The sequence below is a fragment of the Idiotropiscis lumnitzeri genome, chromosome 18, assembly GCF_059441095.1.
Source record: "Idiotropiscis lumnitzeri isolate Australia: NSW breed Sydney's pygmy pipehorse chromosome 18, RoL_Ilum_1.0, whole genome shotgun sequence".
In the NCBI taxonomy this organism is placed as follows: domain Eukaryota; kingdom Metazoa; phylum Chordata; class Actinopteri; order Syngnathiformes; family Syngnathidae; genus Idiotropiscis; species Idiotropiscis lumnitzeri.
Window position 1 is genome coordinate 12,489,325 of NC_142408.1, and position 20,740 is coordinate 12,510,064.

Here is a 20,740-nt window from a genome sequence, read left to right on the forward strand (position 1 = left end):
TGTTTTATTTTCACACATAATGTTGTATACAAAACAAAATACTGTGTTTACAATGTGAAAATTGACTCCCTCTGAAGCTAAAAGCTTACATGTCAACTAGTACCGCGCAGATGTCAACTAGTACACACACCTTTGCATAACTCGTCACATGATGTTGTTCAGGGCGCCCTAGTCGGTTTATAGAGTAGACAGACAGCTCTGTCAGGGCGCCCTAGTCGGTTTATAGAGTAGACAGACAGCTCTGGTATGTGCCTTAGTAATTCTATTTGCATGCTAAATTATCTTATTACTAGTGACTTCGTACTATGGTCAATCCAGCGCAATAGGATGTCAAATGCTTGCTATGACCCTAAAATAACAGGGAACTGTAACCTGTGTTGTAATGTAAAAGAGTGTCCGCGTGGGGGCAGCATTTATCTTTTCCACATTAACATTATAATACGTGGGGGGGGCGGACAGTACATCTTCCATAGCGAAACAATAGCATTGACCTTATTATGCCACCCGGCGATGTAATAATTCAAAATAAATTTAAAATAAAACGGTCTGTTATAGAACACATTACCTAAATGCATGGCTTGTGAGACGTGCACGGAATGACATCTTAAAACCTCATATAGGTTGTCTGTGTGGCCTTCATCTTCAAACAATAGTGTAGTACAGTAATACCATTAGATTGTTGTGGAGAAACTAGCAAATCGTGGCCACACCCAAAGCAGGGCCGCCTTAACACGTTGGACCAGTGATGCCTTCCAGAAGGTGTGTCCCGCCTTTCTGAAGCAGAACCCTGCTTTCACCTCCTCCTCCTTCTCGTCCCCGCCTGCCGTGCCGTCAGGGTGTTGTCACTTAGCCCAGTGCTCGGAACAAAACCAACAGAGACACCAGTAGCAAACTCTCTCGAGGAGACGCGTAAGCTTTCGCCTCCTGGGTTGGGTCGAAGAATAATTGTGGTTCGACGAGGGGATCTCGTCACACTCGACCCGGAATTTATACGCTTGCAACCGGTTCGGATTGTGACCGAGTCTTTGGAGCTTCTGCTGCGACCATGGGGGACGTGGTTTCCTCTCACCTGGATGAAGGCAAGCGGGAGATGATTGCAGGTATGAGAGGAGGGAGTGCCTCAACAACACCCTCTAATGTGGCACAAAGCCTAAACGGGAACGACATTTTGTTTGAGTCGAACGTTTTTTCCCCCGCAATTAATCATTTCTCGTGGTTGTGCAGTGAAGCCAATAATAAGCATTGTCACGAGCGAATACATGTAAAATGGTTAACGCTCTGCTTTCTTTGGACTATTTAGTCACGTCGATTAAATATTTCTGATTATTATCGTATCGCCCGCAACAAACCAACAATAACGATTAGTTGACATATTTGCTCTCAGCAAGTATCACCCACCACCTTTCACCGTGTCAGTAAAAAAAGCATCCCAAAATATTGGGAACAGTGCGCTGTTCTATATTCAAGCTTACGAAAGAATTCTGATGTGAGCCTTCTTCCCAGACATAATAAGTAGGTTTCCCAAAGGGGAGCATGTTTGTATAAATTGGTAGTGGCTGCTATTTGAGTCTCCGATTGCTCCAGCTTGCCACTGTGGCCCGCACATTCTGTGGGAATTCTTCCAACCAGGCGAAGAGGCTGAGTGGAGAGGAGGAGACGTGGAGAGACCAAAGTCTTGACTTCACTTTCCTCAGAAAGCGGGAGCTCGACAGTGCAGGCTATAAAACAACTAGGAGAAAGGGAGAACGTTTTACGATTGAGCTCATTAGACGTCTGCTTGAAGTCCAGAACGGACATGAAGTTTATTCGCACCTCTGAGCGTTATGGTTAAACCACGGTGCAAAATTGATTTTCTTTGATTGAATCATTTTGCACGCCATTTTTGAGTTGTACGCAATGATGGGAGCCCTCGTTACTTAGGATACATTTCATGAAAAGTATTGTAGTGTTTTTTTTATGAGCTTTTTATTCCTTGTTCGTTGGTAAAAGCACTAAAGGACACGCACAAGCACAATTTTCTAACTGATACACTGCATTTTGGTGGCAGCCGGCCAAGGTCTTCTCTGCTGTCCTAACTTAACTCAGAAATCCTGATCATATTATTTACATTGATGTCATATTATATCCTAGTGCTGTATTTTTAAGTGAGAGTTTTTATCCAATCAGAATTCAGCTAGCCTGTGTTGCCAGGCAGATTTCATTGTACCAGTAGCACGTACTATTAGTTTTGGGGTCTTTTGATACAGTCATGCCGGTGTCTGTTCTGTATGAATGAGGGGGTTTTACAGTTGATAGACAGTTGCGATAGCCAATCAGATCACAAGTTGATGACAGTAATGCCTTCTTGGTGGTCGTAAACTGAAGGTGATGGACACGTCTTGTGATTGGATACTCACTTGTGAGGGGTCAGCGCGACGTTGAATAAACACACCAGAAAGTTGTAACTGACGACCGTTGGAAAATCAAAAATATATTCTTGCTTTTTTTAAACCACAATGGCCAAAGGAGGGAAAAGTGTGGATTTAGTTGCAAATACACTTGCCAGGCCATTTTCAAGACGGACCTTTCAAGAGAAGCTAGGTCGTCCAACATATACTGAGTCGTGCAAAAGTGTGTTTCTGTATATTATTTCTCCAGCAGTGGTGTCATAAATGTAGTAATATGAGGGGGATTTATTCAAGTAGAACTAAGTAGGACTTCACTGAAGACCTAATTGTGAAATTCACGGCCCGCCACTGCTGCATATGAATCTCTCCAGCAGATGTAAAAAATTGCTTGGAATATTATACCATTTCTGACCAGGCTGACTTTGTGAAACACAATGCTTTGTGTCTCAAAGCTGTTGAAAAAAAAATGACATCCTCTGTGCTTTCAAAGACAAACTACCGGATGACAGTTGGCAACTTGTCATGTTGCAGTTCACATAGCTAACCTTCACATGGCTGGCGAGGACTCATTTCTGGATCAGTGCCCACATTCACAATCTCTAAACGACTTGCACTCATAATCAGGCATAGGCTGTTTTTTTGCCCTCTTCCACTACTTTTCCTTTGCACAGTACCAATCAACTTGGCTCAGTTCTACTCGACTGGACACACCGGGAAACTGCGAAAACCACACTGCAGTCAATGCATCATGCTCAGAAAACAACAATAGACAAAGACAAGGAACATCTGTATTTACTTCTCAGCACGTGGCATGTATGACGGAGCAGTGGAGACTGTAGACTTTATGGCTGCAATGTCTCCAGATAAGAAATTACTGCACGGTATGTTAATGTTAGCGCCTGTATTTGTGTCAACAACCTATGAGCAACACGTGGCATACATTACTCATATTGTATCAGAATGACAAGCTTTTAGGTACAAGAAATAGTACCAGGTAGTGCCTGCTTTTGTCGATGGAAAACCGAAAATAGTCAGTAGATCAGTGTTCAGGTGAATAGCTACCGTCCAGTGAAAAAGATGCCTTGGATATAAAATATACAGAGAAACAAAAAATAGCATCTGCTGTATCTGCACACTGGACCCAACGATGGGCTCTCAAAAACTGTAAACACAATTGTATGCAGACTAATGGATTGAACCGGGATTGTATTTATGGCGATTACAAATCTAATTTGCAACCCACAACTTGACGTCATCCACACCTACAGTTTTAGGATGGCCCATAAAAATAACAGCAATCATCAGCCTCTTTGAGTCACACCATGGGAATAAAAGGTGAGGAAATGTTAATCTCATCTCAGACCGTCATATGTATCGTACACTCTGAATACATCTGTCTCAGGTGACATCATGTGACATGTTTGTTGTTGGTGACAAAAAAGGTGTTGTCTTGACTGAAAGTTGATCTATTCAGTTTAGCCACTCACACTGTTAGATGGAACTGCTTTTTTCAATCGGATCATCTTACTGAAACGTGGCCTTGTCTATGCAATTACTGCAGCTGTTAAGGATTTTTGACATCTGCTTTTAAGAGCACTGACATGTTAATATATTCCTGTAGAAAGGAAGAGCAGTACGTATGTTTTTCTTTTTCATTTATTCGGGTTATATTTTATTATAGGTTTGATTCCAGTTTAGCACTACAGTTCAGTATTTACTATTGCTATGATTGTTCGTTTTCTGAAAAGTGCATTCTTCATGATCACGATTAGCTTTCATGTCTTGGAAGTTTTAGCACCCATTTCTCAGGCAAGCGCTTCACAGTCCAAATGAGTATTTTTTTAGATGACATTGACGTGGCATGGACTGAGATTTTTTTTTTTTGCTTCTATGCAGATGTTTAGTCTCAGATGACTTCAAGCTGCAAATATATCTGTAAATGGGTGTGAATGACAAAACAATTAGATGAAGATGAGAAAACAGCTGTTCTGTCCTCATATGAACCAGCAATTTGACCCATTGAACAACCACCAACCACTTCTTACTCTTTTCTTTTGCTGTGCTTTTTTTGACTCCATATGGTGTGTACAGTGACTCCTAAGGGCACATTACTGTGCGGTCACTGTGAAAATGGAAATCATTTTGTGTATATGCGTTTCTGTGTCCCTGCGTGTAGAGAGCAGGGAAGTACAAAGCGGGGTGCCTGGTCACATGCCACTTTTCCCTTGATGCCCAAAGTGTCGTTTTGTGACTGTCCACACACTTTTACTGTCATTAAAACAATTTAATTCAGTTTTTACAGATCATCTGTAAATTTCTGAGCTGCTCCTGAACGTATCATTCAAGCAGTTAGACCAGCGGTGGGCAAACTTTTTCATTGGTGGGGCACAATGGGTTCTAAAAATTGACAGAGGGGGCTGACCAGGATCAGATGTATGGCGTGTTTTGGTAACCTCACCTCATCGGTGAAAAAATTACATTTAATTTAAAATGAAAATGAACAAAAGCATTTCAACAAAATATCTGTGTTTGACACACCAAGAAAATAGAAAATTAAACATTAACAAGATTTATTCATTTAATTTTTTTTCAAGTTTGGCGGGTCAGATTAAAATGTTTAAGGGCCGCATGTGGCCCCCCGGGCCGTAGTTTGCCCACACCTGAGTTAGACACACAAGGCTGGTCATGGTGGCAAAAATGATCTATAGTTCACCAAACAAGTAAAGTCATGCTGTTACATGTTAATGTGTGAATTGAGTTGTTCATAGTTATGAAAAGTCCATCGATGGACAGAGAGAGTGAGAGAGAAGGTTGACTCTGTGCTCCAGCCCTTTCCTATCAAATGTGAAGAGCATTAATACACTATCTGTAAGTGTAAGTCAAAGCAGGGCCCTAAGATCAGGCTGATATTACTTAACTACTCAACCCCTTAGCTAAAAAAAGCTGTCTTTATTTTCTGCTCACATTTTGTGCTCACTGCTTTGCAATTTCAGTATTATGGAATAACGTTATGAAAACTGTACAGTGTTGGGACTAGGATCAATAATTCCCTATGTCCCAAGTTATGGTACTCTTTGTACTGCTTCATTGATTGTTCAACCACCTTCAGTTTTGCGAACGTTCGTTACGCCCATGAGGAACTTAGAGCCATGAGGAATTTAGAGATTAGCAACAGGAACCAGATACCAGTTTCAAGTGCTGGAATTGATCGCGAGACCAGTGTACAGAGTTTGAAAAAAAACAAACAAACATAAGCAAATCAACTGAACTGGCATTTATTGCCATACTTTCTGGGAAAATCCATCATTTGGAAAATGTGTTAGCGTGACAGGCCCATGTACAAATGCGCGTTGATGCAGCGCCACATCATCTTACAGAAATGTTTTCCTTTTTAGTTTAAAATAAGTGACTTCAACCTCCATTATCCCTTGTTGTACCCTGGCCAACGGCAGAACCCAGATTGTTGTTTTGGTGACGTTTTAAATCCACCACCAATCTGTCCTGCCAACTAGCTAGCATTAAACTAACTAGGGAGGGTTTGTCTCTCAAACGTCAAGTTTGCAAACTCCCTTCGTGCTTAGGATGGTGTCAGCAGCCAACAGCGTCGTAAGGGCAAAGGAATACATAACTAAACATTATTGACTGACGACTTATTAGTTTAATTTAATGCGCAACAATCACCCAATCCTTCCCATGCATGTGCAAAAATTTACAGGTGTCGCCCTAGCGGGCTTCATGTGGCGCTGTGCAATCCCCACATGCAGACATATACGTCAGATGCGTTGCCATTGAAACATTCACATGATACGAGTACACACAACTCTATTCTATGGTTCATTCTCACTTGAGTCCAAGAATTTTGATTTAGTGTTAGTTTTTATTGGCCAATTCACATCTCAATTCAAGTCACCAACAATTTGTGCACAGTCACAAAGTAATTGAGGGCACAGAAACAATGCCTGGCTGTCGATGGAGAAAGTGAGGTAGAGCACCTTCTCACGTCAGGATTTTTACTCAATTGTGTGTTTTGATGGAGGGAAGGAAAAAAAAGCTCCAGAATAGATCCACAAACATCTACCGAACCCCTGCAAAGGTCTCTAGACGCCCTTGGTTGGGAGTATGTGATTTCTTCATTCTTGCTGTTGAATCACATTCTCACAGGATGATCCTCCCACTATCCCACAAAAACTTGCTACACACTCACATGTTAGTTCCCAACATTGTGATCACAACATTTGAATAGCAGTATTGCATCCACAGCCCCAGGATTACATGCAAAGTTACAGCCAAGCAAGAACATTTCTTTGGTTAATTTGGATTAATATACAAATGTGAAGAAGTAAGATGCTACCTAGTGTTAGACTGTGTATTCTGTCAAATGATTAAGACCTGAAGAGTGCAATTGAGCTCACCTAGCATAGTTTCATCATAGCAGTGGCTTGTCAGATCAGATTGATCAGTGTATGGGTCTGTTATCGTTTCAATGGCAGCCTGACGACTCTTTTGTAGTAAAAAGCTGCTAGTTGTGCCTCAAATGTGTGTGAACACGAGGCTACGTAATGATGATGAAAATGTAGAAATTTTGCAGCTTCAAAATAATTTTGATGATACACTAACATGTAATTTATTGTTTCCATTCATGGCTTATGGTAAATGTGGCTTGTTATACTTTGGGTGGTGAGATTTCCGAGTTCATGAACACAACATGCTGCGTGTGGTCACGACTTAGCACACGTGATCTTGCTATTTCGATGTCATCCAGCCATTATCAATCACAAGTATGGAAAACTGTGTTTTGGTCTTTAATACACGTGAGTTCGCTGACGAATGGCGCCGCAACCAACAGTAGGCACTACGATATGTTAGCATACCACCACAGGACATCGCATGTGGTGTTCCATCAGACGCGCACGGTAGCTTGTGCATTCTAACTACAGCTAGCTTTCAAACGCAACAGTCCCTGTCAGAAATTAAATCGGGGATCAGCAATGCTTCCTTTTTAAGGTGCTCGTTTATCACCCCTGCGCTGTTGTGAAAACGAGGTTTTCATCGTCTATGCAGTTTGTTTCCAGCACAGACATGAGAGAGCAGCTCTGGTTAACATGTTGTGAATCGATTCTTTGATTATTTAAAAAAAAAAATAATAATAATAATGTATTTATTTTTTTATATATCAATGCATATTTTGAGCAGTTTATATCCATATTAAATCCATTTTCGATGAATCTCTACATCCCAATAAAATATCTTTGCTGAGCTTCTTATACCTATTAAACACTTGAGTAAATATAGACATTTATACATTAGAACTACACAAAATAAATTATTCATTTTAGCTTCATGACGTCTGTGGGTTCAAGATGTGGTATTGGTTCCCTAAACTGGAATGTTTTGCTTACTTTGGCACAAAGAGGCTTCCGTTGGAAAATTCAGAGTTAATACATTTTTTTGGACTGGAGAGCTTTTCATGGTGTATAGAGCAGGGGTGTCAAACTCATTTTTGTGGACGGGCCAAATTGTAGTTGTGGTTTCCCTCAGAGGGATTTTTTTATTATTACTGTGAACCCATCTAAATTGATTGGAAAGCCAGTTTTGAAATCAGAAGCTAGTAAGTAATGGTTCAACAATTTATTAATTTATTTTAAAAGGGGAGGATTGGTAACAAATAAATGGCAATATCTCATATCTCAGTGCTGTTAAAAGTGAAGAAAATATGCTAGAAACAGGAAGTTGATGCAGATGATTTGCCCTTTGCGGGCCACATAAAATGAGGCTGCGGGCCAGATCTGGCCCCCGGGCCTTGAGTTTGACACATGTGGTGTAGAGAGTCGATGCTCTCAAATTCTTTCTGGATATGGATATCCATTTAAAAAAACATGTTTTAAAAGAATTTGCAAATCCGACCGCATAGCCAGTGTTTTCTTCCCGCTCGTATCGAGCAAAATGCTCTCAGAACTGTACAACCCATACCCATTGGAACAAAAATAACCTCCCACGAGAGCTATTTGTGCATTTCTCAAACCGTCATCTTTGTCTTTGAAGATTTCCACAGTACTATATATAGAAAGCTTAGCCGCTTTTATTAAGTTCTGGTGTTGCTATTGTCTCCTCCACAATGTTCTCGCACCAGTGCTGCCTTGTCAGCGCTTTCCTTCCTGCTCTCCAACTTCCCTTCTTCCTGTTGTCCCTTCCATAAACATATCACAGTCAACTCTGTCTGCTGCTGACGGGGCCAAACTCCTTATCCTTATCCCCTCCAGTAGTTTCTTGGACGGACTGCTGAGGAAAAAGACTTGACGGCAGCAGTTGAACTAGGTCAAATAGTGGCGAGACCATTGTGCAAGAATGGAAACTGTGATGGGGCGTTTCTCTTCAGTGGATGGAAGCACTATTTTGTCTCCAAAATCAATTATTGGTATTTGGAAGATGCACCAGGATTTCTAGTCTTTGTGGTCAAAAGTTAATCAATGCGTCTCTCTGTTATACTGAAGTGTTGTTAGTTCGTACCTTCTTGTATTTAGGAATTAACTGTCAGAAGCTCACAATTAATCAAACGTGCATACTGTTCAAACAGCCAATGAAAATAGAGAACATCCACGGTTGAAAGTAATTATTGTCAAATCATTATCAGTTAGATTTAAAAGCTACATGAAATGTTTAGAAATATATATCTATCCATATCTATCTATATCTATCTATCTCTCTCTCTCTCTCTCTTTCTCTCTCTATCTATCTATATATATATATATGCACACAAAATAAAATCTATATAACATATATATGCACACAAAATAAAATCTATATAAATTGGACCCCATGGAGCATTGGCGGCAGCTGAAACAAAGTTTATTTTGCTCAAAGACAAAGAGCAAGGGTGACTGCATTGAAGACACAAAGGCTGTGTTCATTTCGATTTATTGTCAATATTCCTGTCATAGACCTTTTTTTCTGTTTTGGGCTTAATTTAATCAGTGTCTGTTTGTCCTTATTTGACTTTTAAACAGGCTCGTTTGCATGACTTCATTTATTTCATTGACCGATTGGGAAAAGATATGGAGGAGTGGTCACACAAATCAGGAATAATCTAATCAGAGCAATTCTATTAAACGCCGCTGCTAAATCTGTAAAATAGCTCAAATTCATTTCATCTGTGAAGTTGTAAAATTAATAACATAAACTATTTTTGTGCCAGTAATCCACAGGGTCCATGACGACAAACAATTCACTTTAATTTCTAACAATTATTTTAGGGATGTGGAAGGAAACAGGAATGAAGTATGAGTACCCAGAGAACATACAAATTCCACACAGACATGTTCTACATACATTTCTCTTACAATGAAATGGGAAAAAAAAGTCAATATTAAGATAAAGTACTGTGCTTCATCGCCAATCAATCTTCAATCACATGTGTCTCTCTGTCTCCTCCTGCAGTGAAAACCGGCGATGTGATGAGACAGTTCCGTGACGTGTATAAGCAGCAGTACGCCGTCGCTCTCTTCAACAGCATCCGCTATGAGATAGAAGGAGGTGGCGGGCCACAATCACAGTTGCTACACAGAAAGGCAAGTTCATAAAGCAGTTTTCTGTCAGAACCGCAAAGAAACCCTCTAGCAACCAGGCTAATTTAAACCGCATTCCCCCCATGCATGTAGTGTTGTTTCAACGCTGCGCAGATCATTAACTCTTTATCCGTCTTTGACTTTGTACAAAATTTCGTCGCGCTTTCCAGCATATATAAATTGCCGTATACACAATTTGAAATGCACATGCACAATTGAATGAGATCACGTCCAAGTGTCTGCCTTTGTAAAGATTTTAATGCTTAGTTTGTAGTGGTGTGGAACCGTACTGCGATTCCCAATTACATTCAACGGTGCCTTTGACATACGTTTGATTTTTTTCTTAACTATGCTCTTAAGTCAAAACACTCAAATCATCTGCATTGAAATGAATGGAAATGCTCCACATTGTTATACTTGATAAAAAACATAAAAATTATATAATTAAATACAATTAAAAAGAATTAGACCATTTTTGTCACACTTTCTCTGATTCTGCTGCTCATTCTGGTGTGTTTGTCTTGGCCATCAGTGGGGCAGTGTATGACAGACATACAAATATATTGTACTGGAGGCTAAGCTCCTCTCTGTTTTCAATACGGTAGTAATATTAATTATATTATCTTTGCAAAAGATAATGAATATAGCCTATGTCTTTGATTGTTGTCTGTCTACATGTGTTGCAGCATCATTTGCATTCAGGTAATTTGTTGTTTTTGAAAGATAGCAACACCACCACATAGATCATTTTTAGCCAGTGCGCCTATGGAATTTCCTATCGTATGTTAACATTCAGATAGCGTAGGCAATGTGGTTGCTCTAATTACACAGCATGTAGTTTTCATTTTATGCTTAGTTGGATAGAAGTCTTTGCTGTGAGTGCAAATAAACAGTTCGGAGCTGCTTTTTTGAAGAATATTTACAAATCATATCAACCAAACTGCTGCTTGCTTTGATATAAGTTGAGTCACCAACCACCATACAGCATTTGTATGTCAAATCTGCACATGCAAATCAAAGTAAAAAAAAAAAAATCTTCAGATTGGCGCCTTATATCTCGCGACACTTTCACTTTCAACAGCTAGGCGGTGTTATAAGTGTTAAGTCTTGGTGGCTTTTGTGACTTTTGACATGTGACCTTAAATTTTGATGTTTCCAAATTGTATCACCTTTTGGTAGTTAACATTTGAATATTCCACAGCACTGAAGGAATGTGTGAATTAAACATACTTGGGCTTTATATCAGAAATGGTACATGAAATCAAATTATTATGAAATGCAAATTATGTGCTAGACCAGCAATGTAAACCATAAACCATAGTCTTTTCACTGTGTTTTTGATAATGAAGATGAGCAACTACAAACCAGTTGCCAAGTGATTTGTCAACAAAGGCTCTGTCAGAACAATGTGGCGTAATTCCATGAATGAGGTCATTATATGGGCTCTGTGCATCTGTCAATCATAACATTCAGTGCCAAGAAAAAATATTTGCCCCCTTCCTGATTTCATAATATTTTACATATTTATCTAAAATGAACACTTATAGTAACCAGTGTGCGGTACACATATTGGAAATGACTAGTACAACAAAAAAGATTGAGTGAAAAAAGTAATGATATATCAGTGTAGATTGCATATAACTTGGCTTTGACGCTGTTTTCAACCACTCATTCTTTTTTTATGCATTTGCTCAGACGTTTCAGCTTGATTAATGATAAATAGAACAATATCAATTTCACTAAATCCTCAAGACAACGGTGTAAAAGCTTTTCTAAATATGACTATTTATCTTTTTCAGGATCCTTTGGCTGGCCGATCAATCTTTTCAGGGAATTTATTCCAATACCTGGAAGAGAATCGCAAATGGAGAAATCGCTTCGTATCAGTGCCAAACAACTACAGCATCAACCTCTATGAGAGCAAATCAGTGGGTTCACTTTACTTCTTGCTTCAACTAATTTCCCCTTGCCCATTACATGTAATTGTTTTTTCTTTTTAATCTTAACAGTCACACGAGCGGAGTCTGCATCCCAAAGTAACCATCAACTGTGCCGGCTACAAGGCCCTGACCTCCATTGAAGATTACATCGACCTGATTAACACCAGCCTTCCAGGTAGTAGAATGACAACACATGTATCTCACTCCTGCTATCATCCAACCCTCTCTCTCCTTTAAATGAATTGTGCCAGTATACCACTGGGCCAAATCTTGTACATACGGCACTTATGCTAATGGTAAATAATAACCAAACGCTGTTTGCTTTTTACTAAATTATTTGTTGTCCCGCACCTTGTTTTAGATGTCAAAGCCAAATTGGGAAACAGTCCTTTTATCAAGTGTGCAACTCAGTTCCCCCTCATCCTATGGCACCCGTATGCCCGTCACCATTATTTCTGTGTGATGACTGAGAAGGAGCAGCAGAAGTGGCATGCTGTCTTGCAGGACTGCGTCCGGCACTGTAACAATGGTAAGAAAACACAGGAAAAACTCCACTTATGAGTTCTAATATGCACATGACATCGTTGGCACGCTTGTATTAGAATTACATTGTAAAATGTTAAACTCCACGCATGAGTCTGTCCTGTACAGTCAGATCCATAAATATTGGAACTTTGTCATAATTAACATCTTTTTGGCTCTGAACACCACCACAAGGAATTGGAAAGTTACGCTTTCACGGCAGACTTTCAATGTTCACTTTTTAATAGCCCAAAAGTAGTAGTTAAGACAAACTTCATAAGTCATTGGATGGCGCTTCACAGTGCAAATGGACAATAAAATGAGTTTTCCGCAACAAAAAAGGGGAATGCTTAGTGATGGCCTCGTCATTCACCTGACATGAATGCATTTCATTACCTGAAAAGAAACTGAATGCCCCGAGAACAGGTCGTACAGTTGAAGTAGAGGCCTGGCATAGCATTACCAGGGCTGAAATCCACTGTCAGGTGGTGTCTGTGCATTCCAGACATTAGGTTGGAATTGACTTCAAATTATAAATTGAGTTGCTATTCCATTCATTAACATTCCTGAAAAATATTTCCACATTATCTTTTCTCCTCAATCAACTATAAACAAGGATCTCAGTTGACTTACCTAACGCTTCTATACAAGTATAAGGAGGCATTTAGGAGCCTTGCCAGTTAATGGTGGACAGTGATGTTGATCTTTATTAAGAGCAGTATAACTCTGCTAGTGTGGGGGCAGGTTACACTAATAACAATAACACAACCTGGAAGATGGAATTTACCTCATAGTCAGCATAGTCGGATGCATTCACTCTCTGAATACATTGACTACTCCTTACATATGTATATAGTATAACGTATACAATTTTTAGGGTTGAATGATTGTCAGGGTCTGACAAATAAACCAGACTCAAAGCGAGCAAAGTAGAAAGTTCAATTGTTGCCTGAGGGAATTGTCAACACGAACAGTACGTACAATCACTTGTTCACCATCATTGGCTCCAAGTTCAAGGAGTTCTGGGTGGCGTCACAGTGAAATCTGTGTACAATTGAATTATGTATTTTCCAGAATATAAGGCGCACCTGTACATAAGGCGCAGCAACTCTTATGAGGGAGAAAAAAAAAGACATACAAGCCGCACCAGGCTATTAGTCGCAGTTTTCTATGTTGAAAAGATTTTGTTGTTTACTGCTTGTACAGAACGATTTTGTACTGTGAATGCACATAAAGGTACATACACAGATTGTTAAAAACAGTGCCTTTTAACATGGCAACAACTTTGCTAATTAACACAGAACAGACTAAAGAGAAAAAAAAAAAATCAAGATTTATTTTGCGTATTTTCTGAACTAAAGAGCACCCCTACCACTGAAAGAAAAATCCACAGAAAAGCCACACCGCTGTATTAGCCGCATGGTTCAAAATCTAGGGAAAAGGTAGCGGCTTATAGTCCGGAATATACTGTAAGTAAAAAAGTCAAACTTAAAAGTGACTGTGAAGATTGTAAAGTCTTGAATTTTTGACGACTAAATATTATATTATGCACGCATGTGCAATTTTGCACGTGAGGTGAGGTACACGGTAGAAAGAATGTCTTTGATCTGCTGGCATATCACGTACTTGTGTCATAATTGTGGGAACAAAATATTGGAAACACTTTGTGTGGATCCAGAGAGCTTTGAGTCTATGGATCTGAGAGTGGCCAATGATCACAATATTTCTGTGTCCGTATAGCTTACAGAGTGAAGAAAATGGCTGATGTTGCTCCCACTTTTTACTGTGTAACAGAATTTGGAAACAACGTTAGATGTCTCAGTTTAACCATGTTAGAAGCGGCCTTTGTGTTGTTTTTCTTGGAATAAAGTGGGTTACAATCAGTGGTGCATACTTGGCTAAAAAGGAATCTCAAGCTGGCTGTCGCACTGCTGTTGTAAAGGAACGTTCAATGGAGGGGTCTTGGCTTTGAGCCATTACTTCTATGGCAATGTCCAACAGTGGAAAAAAAGAGTGCACAATGGGGGTACTGAGGGTTTTTTTTTTTTTTTTTTTTTTAATAATGTAATGTCGTGAATCATCAGCTGGTCATCAGCACTCACGAGGCTTGGGTCAACTAAAGTTCAGAATACTTGTTATATACATGTAATAGATGTGAAGTATTATATCTTGGTAATAGTACTTAAAGCTTTTAACAAATCACTACCAATTAATATAATTTTTTTTGGACTTGGAGAGAGTGCATATAGTCTGCGATACTTGGTAAGTTTTCCACTACCAAAGTTTCATGCCAGGAAAAGAGTTTTTGTGTGTCTGTATCTGGGGTAGAGCTGTGGAACAATTTGGACCTACACCAGAAACAATACCAAAGCATCCATAGCTTTAAAATATCTTCCAAACATGGACTGGTCACAGCAAAAGGAGGGCGGGGCTCAGCATGAACTGCTCAGTCACTGGCTCTTTCTTACCATTGTTGGTTATGTGCTCGTTATTGCTTACTATGCTGCAATATTTATATATTTTGTTTTTTTTTATTTGATTTAATACGTTTTCTTCTTCCCGCTCCTTTTTTGGGCAGCATTTATAGAGCGGTTGCAAATGGTCACGTCTTTTTTAAATAACAAATAACTTAAATCCGTGTGAAACTGACAGCCCCTAAAATGTAAAATAATGTTTTAATACAAAAAAAATCTTTAAAAAAAAAACTTTCAATATGATTTTCCTGTGAGAAAATGAGTGTTGAAATAATTCCAAATTTATCATCCACAGAAAGCTCTTGTTTAGAAAATTTACCATTCTTATCTATTGTTCCTGGACAGATTTTCCCTTTCATATCTCACAACAACTGGCAAATACTTCGCTTGCATAATAATTCCCATTGTGATAGAACTACAAGATAGGTAGACTGAAACAATGAATCCATTGTTGATGGATAAAGAGGTCAAATATTTTAAGTCTCAGGTAATAGACATACCGTAAATATTTCCTAAGATACTTTGAAAAGGAATAGAGCAAACATACACAATGAACAATTAGATTCAAGCTGCTTCACCAGTGACGAAGGTACTACTTTTGGAATTCATACGTATTCATTTGTAATCACGGCTATGCAAAAATTACACAATTTAATTCCATGCCAAACAAGCGGAGATGGGCCCTCTTCTTGCCTCCGGCTACAATCTAGGTACCCTTCCGGTCTTGACCCACCGGCCTTATTCACAAAAATTGTCGGCCCCCGACACATTTCAGAATTTGGTGGAGATCTGTTCTCTACTGAGTGCCAGTAATATCCATGTCATTGTATTTATACTTGGATACATTTTTAAAACATGTAGTTAACTTATTAGCATTGACTGCATGTTGGAACCCCCTTTTTCTTGCAAAGGCGGGGCATCCATTCTAGATCAGTGTTTTGACAAGTTAGCAAAAGAGACATGCCCAAGGATGTAGAAACATTCTGCAATTCCATTTTTGTCATGCTGTTATTCTTGTGCGCACTTCTTAGCAAGTCATCTTAAAGTGTGTTGAGGAATCCACCATGCAAACTTGTTTTCCTGCATGATGTGCTGACAGCACATTACACAGGCGGCCTGAAAAGTTGATTTAGTCCTACAACACAACCTCTTACTATGCTGACATCATAAGCCAGCGAATGATGATCATCATCAACACAAAGAGCTTGAATACAGCTCTTATAGCGTTACAACGTTTGGAATAAATTATTTTAGTCTTCAATACAGTGAATATGTGATGATTACATGACACAAATACACATTTTATAGTGAGACAAGCATTAATACATATATTTATTATCTAGCCATGGGAAAACTACGGCCCGGGGGCCACATGCGGCCCGTTAAAGGTTTTAATCCGGCCCGCCGAACTTGAAAAAAATTAAATGAATAAACCTTCTTAATGTTTTATTTCATAAATCCCGTGGCGTGTCAAAGACAGATATTTTGTTGTTATGCTTTTGTTCATTTTCATTTTAAATAAAATTATTTTTTTTCTCAGATGAGGTGAGGTTACCAAAACACTCCATTCATCCGCTCCTGGTCCGGCCCCTTTGTCAAATTTTAGAACCCATTGTGGCCCACCAATCAAAAATTGCACGTGGCCTCCGCGCCATAGTTTGCCCACGCCTGGCTTAACACTTCCATTTAATGCTCATTAACTGTCTAACTGTTCCCATTCCAGCATACACACTTCAACATTTGCACCGTCTGAATAAATATTCTCTATTACCTTGGTTCTCAACTGTTGTCACACAGGGCATTTTCTTGTGATAGCTAAGTCGCGACCTACTTTAATAACTTTAATAGATATTAAGAACATTTGAAAAAAATGATATTTAAAAATAACCTAGCACTATAAAACAACCTACTTGCACACATTAGATAACTTAATGATGCAATGGAAAGAGTACAGACCCGATGAAAATCGAGCAATAGATGAAATTAATTCATAAGAATTCCAACTCAGGTATGTCCAATCAGAACAGACATTCAGGAAAATGTTGTTGTTTAAAGGGTATGTTACTCATTTATGTTTAGGGGTCACCAACTTTTATTCTCAAGAGCCCCCTACCCTGCATAGATGTGTCCCTTCTCCAACAAACTTGATTAAAATGATACGCTGATAATGATCCTGATAATTCGAATCAAATGTGATGGAAGAGGGAAAGATCTAAAACCTGCTGGATAGCGGCCCTCGAAGGTCGGCGCTGGTGACCTTTGGCGATGTTTTACTGTAAATTCCTTGAGCTGTGAAGACACACCTTAACAGCAGTCGCCTATTCTGATCAACACTGAAAGGCTTTCTTTATGGTTGTTAATATATAACTTATTTGGGGTGCCAAATGCCTTCAGTGAAAAGTGAGTTTTCATTTGGTAAATGGTTATCTTTTAGCTTCAAATGACGCAAGAAATGGGGGCGATGTCATATGACCAATCCAGACCTGGGATGTAAATGAGTTAGAAGAACAAGTAGTGCCTACATTTTTTGCTCATAAAACAAAACCAGTCTCTGCCTGTATCCAGTCTCGTTCAGCCTTTTAATTCCTGAACACGACCTGTTTGGGCATGCTCAGTTAGTTCCTGTTGTACATTCCATCTGCGAGGCTGCGCTTCAAGAACATGTCATGAGGAACGAGGGCTGTGTTGGTGTTTCACTATGGCTATGGCATGCAGAGGTTAATTGCATCAGTGTGAATTGATGACATTCATGGCTTTGGCCTGCGTTAACACGCCCAGTCTTACCTCTGTCATGTTGGCATTTGGAGGAAAAACAGAACAGGCAAAGACTTTTCCTCGGGTTCATAAAATGACTTTGTGGATATGACCCCTGGCCTCTTTGCAGGCAATTTAAAAGTGAGTTGGTTTCATTAGCTCAGGGAGAGTGTATGCCCCGATGTTCTCCATGGAAAAATCACCGACCAGTCCGAACCTTGCCTCTTTTAATGCATATGAGACAAAAGCGTATAGATGTCGTTGATGGACGTTGCATGCAGTTAATGAAGGTACTGAAATGAAAAGAAGCCTTTATCACAGGCTGTCACATGCAATGCTAACAATTATCTTGTAGCAATACTTTCTCGAGAGCAGCAGCTTTTCTAAAGGTACATGATACATCTCTGAGTACATTTTTCATGGAATGAACTAGCAGTTTTCATCTGGTGCGAAAAAAAAAACCAATTCTCTGAGTACATTTTTCATGGAATGAACTAGCAGTTTTCATCTGGTGCGAAAAAAAAAAAACAATTGGCCTGTTTAATGTGTTAAAAATAGCTTGAATACACCAAAGCGCTTAATAGTGTTCCGGAAATCCGCATGATTTGCACAGTGCGCATTTCTATCAAACATGGACCTCATCGCCCAAAAAGCTGCTGTTTACGTGACTGGTCAACCTGTCTGTGAACACCACAGAATTAAACAACATCAGCCGTTATCCTACTGAAGAGGAACTTGACAAGCTGACCTAAATAGGCGCCTTTGCAGAAGAATGCTCGTGATAGAAGGGAGCACATTCAATTACGGCAACGGTGTTGTGAAGTCATTGAAGTGCTTTGTGAATTCTCTGAAGAAAAGAGCAGACTCTAAGATGCATGTTTTTTTCTTACGTTGAAAAAATGTTTAAAACCGAAGTGATGTACAGTGTGCTTGAACATGACTTGGCTCTGAACATTGAATAGTTTGGTCTCCACTCTGATGCACCAGGGTCCCATATTTGCAGTTTGAGGCCACTATGAGCTCCCACAGGCCTCCAGAATACCATCAATCACAACCAATTCTCCTCCCCCTATTTCTACTTAGACCTACTTGCTTCCCTTGTGCCCTTATGCACATATCTCAAATTATACCTACTGTTCATGAATAGCATGGGAAAGGATATAAAAAATAACAATGAATATATGAAGAAAACTGCTACTCAGCTACATGTGGGCACAATTGTAGATGGTATTCTTGTGCTATTGAACTAAAAAGAAATACTCCATGGTCACTGAAAAACTGACAAAAGCAATGATAAAAGGAGCAGTGAAATAATAGCTGACAGACAACATCACATTTGTTTCATACGTATTAATTAAAACAAATACGACAGTGATTAAAATATATTTGATTACATAAAAAATAAATTTTGAAAATGTTTCAAAATTATCGAACCATATGACCAAGTTACGTCCGCAAGCTAACGACTGTGATGTCATTTTCAGTCGGCAGCAAGTATCAAAATGGCCGCCACCCCTGGATTTTGCGTAATTCATATTCCCCAAACGCCATATTAATCAGAAACACTGGATATTTAGATTAGTGGGGTCTCATTGAACATATTACTGTAAAGAACATTTATGAGTTGTCCTCCCCTTTACCAGACAGCTACCAACAATTTTCTGCAGTTTATTTTTACTTTGGAGACTCAATAAGATATTATTTTAACCTTTCATTTGTGGCATTTTATTGCAGTAATGTACAGAAGTGTACTGTGTCATGCCGAGAAGCCCTCCAAATCATTTGATTCATTTATTTAGCTATATGAGGAGTAAGATCCGAAACACCTTACTGACCCTTCAAAATTATAACATCACACTCATTTACACATTTGCAAGTAGTTTGACGCCTTGAATTGATTGTCAACTCTGTAAGTTTTGATAAGGCCTGTGCAAAATGATGGCTGGAAGGCCTGGGAATTTTTTTGCTTAACATCCCATCAAATAGAGTTCACTCAGCCTAGCGAGGGAAATACCTCCAAATTTATGCCGTGGTAATTGCTACCACATGTTCTATTTATACAAAGTGCCCACATAAACACTGCAAAGCAACTGTATAGTCTAGTGGCTCAACTGCTTGGCACAGGGATCAAAAATATTGTTAGATGTAAAATAAAAAGACTGACATGAGTAAGAGAATGCAGGATTAAGGAAAAGTCCATCGTCAATACGAGTGACTCCATTGGCAAGCATAATTATTAACCAAAACAAACAAGATAACAATTGCATTTTTTTCCCCTTGCAGCATGCTAAACCAATCGAAGACTCAATAAAACTTGATACAGACTTTGAGCTACAACAGGTCTGGCCTGTACTGTGCATCACTTAACCACCATCAATTTATCATCGGCTTGGATATCGTGTCACATTGTCACAAAGCAATAATTTAGGCAATCACAAGGGCAAGTGCGGTGCATATTTCTAACGAGACTTTAAAAGTTTCTGCTTTCTCTTCCTGCCTCAGCTTTACACTATATCCGCATATGTTCCCCACCAGGTTCAGAAAGTCAAGCAGGGAAGAAGCTTGTTTCATAGTGCACGTGCTGTCAGTTTGGCTTTTGAAAATTTGCTGTTTTCTGTTGGGGTGACAGACAGGTAGTGCTACACCATACACATTTGTTCATGCATCTTTAAAAAGCATGTCAAATTGAAAAGTTGCTCCAATACAATTGGCTGCCAGGATGGCCGAGTGGTCTAAGGCGCCGCGTTCAGGACCCAGTCTCCCCAGGAGGCCTGGGTTCGAATCTCGAATTTCCCCATTGTGGGACTAATAAAGGGCAAATTATTATTATTATTATTATTATAGTGGATAATATATTCATGAACTAAACAGCACATCAAGGGGTTGGTTTGACATGACAGTTTTCGCCGGTATGGAGGAGTGTAAAACCTGCCAACATTTCTGTTTGTTTCATTCTTCTCATCAAGTCTTACGTCTACATGTAACATTTACCCAAGAAGATCTTCCACTGACCACTTTCCCCCATCACTGCAAAGTTATCAGGGAGGGGCAACTTCCCGTCTGGCTCACCCTGCCCCCTCCTGCCAACAATTTCTTACTCA

The 20,740-nt window shown here is 39.4% G+C and overlaps 1 protein-coding gene across 1 annotated transcript in view; it reads left to right on the plus strand.

Moving 5' to 3' along the window:
- The first annotated feature begins 747 nt into the window (after nt 1-747).
- niban2a (niban apoptosis regulator 2a) overlaps nt 748-20,740 on the plus strand; it is a 31,990-nt gene continuing 11,997 nt past the window's right edge. Inside the window, exons 1-5 of the mRNA XM_088281798.1 lie at nt 748-1,100; nt 9,822-9,952; nt 11,749-11,877; nt 11,959-12,064; nt 12,251-12,418. Of these exons, the coding sequence (XP_088137924.1) occupies nt 1,046-1,100; nt 9,822-9,952; nt 11,749-11,877; nt 11,959-12,064; nt 12,251-12,418 (589 nt within the window). The 5' untranslated portion in view covers nt 748-1,045. The remainder of the gene's footprint in view (nt 1,101-9,821; nt 9,953-11,748; nt 11,878-11,958; nt 12,065-12,250; nt 12,419-20,740) is intronic.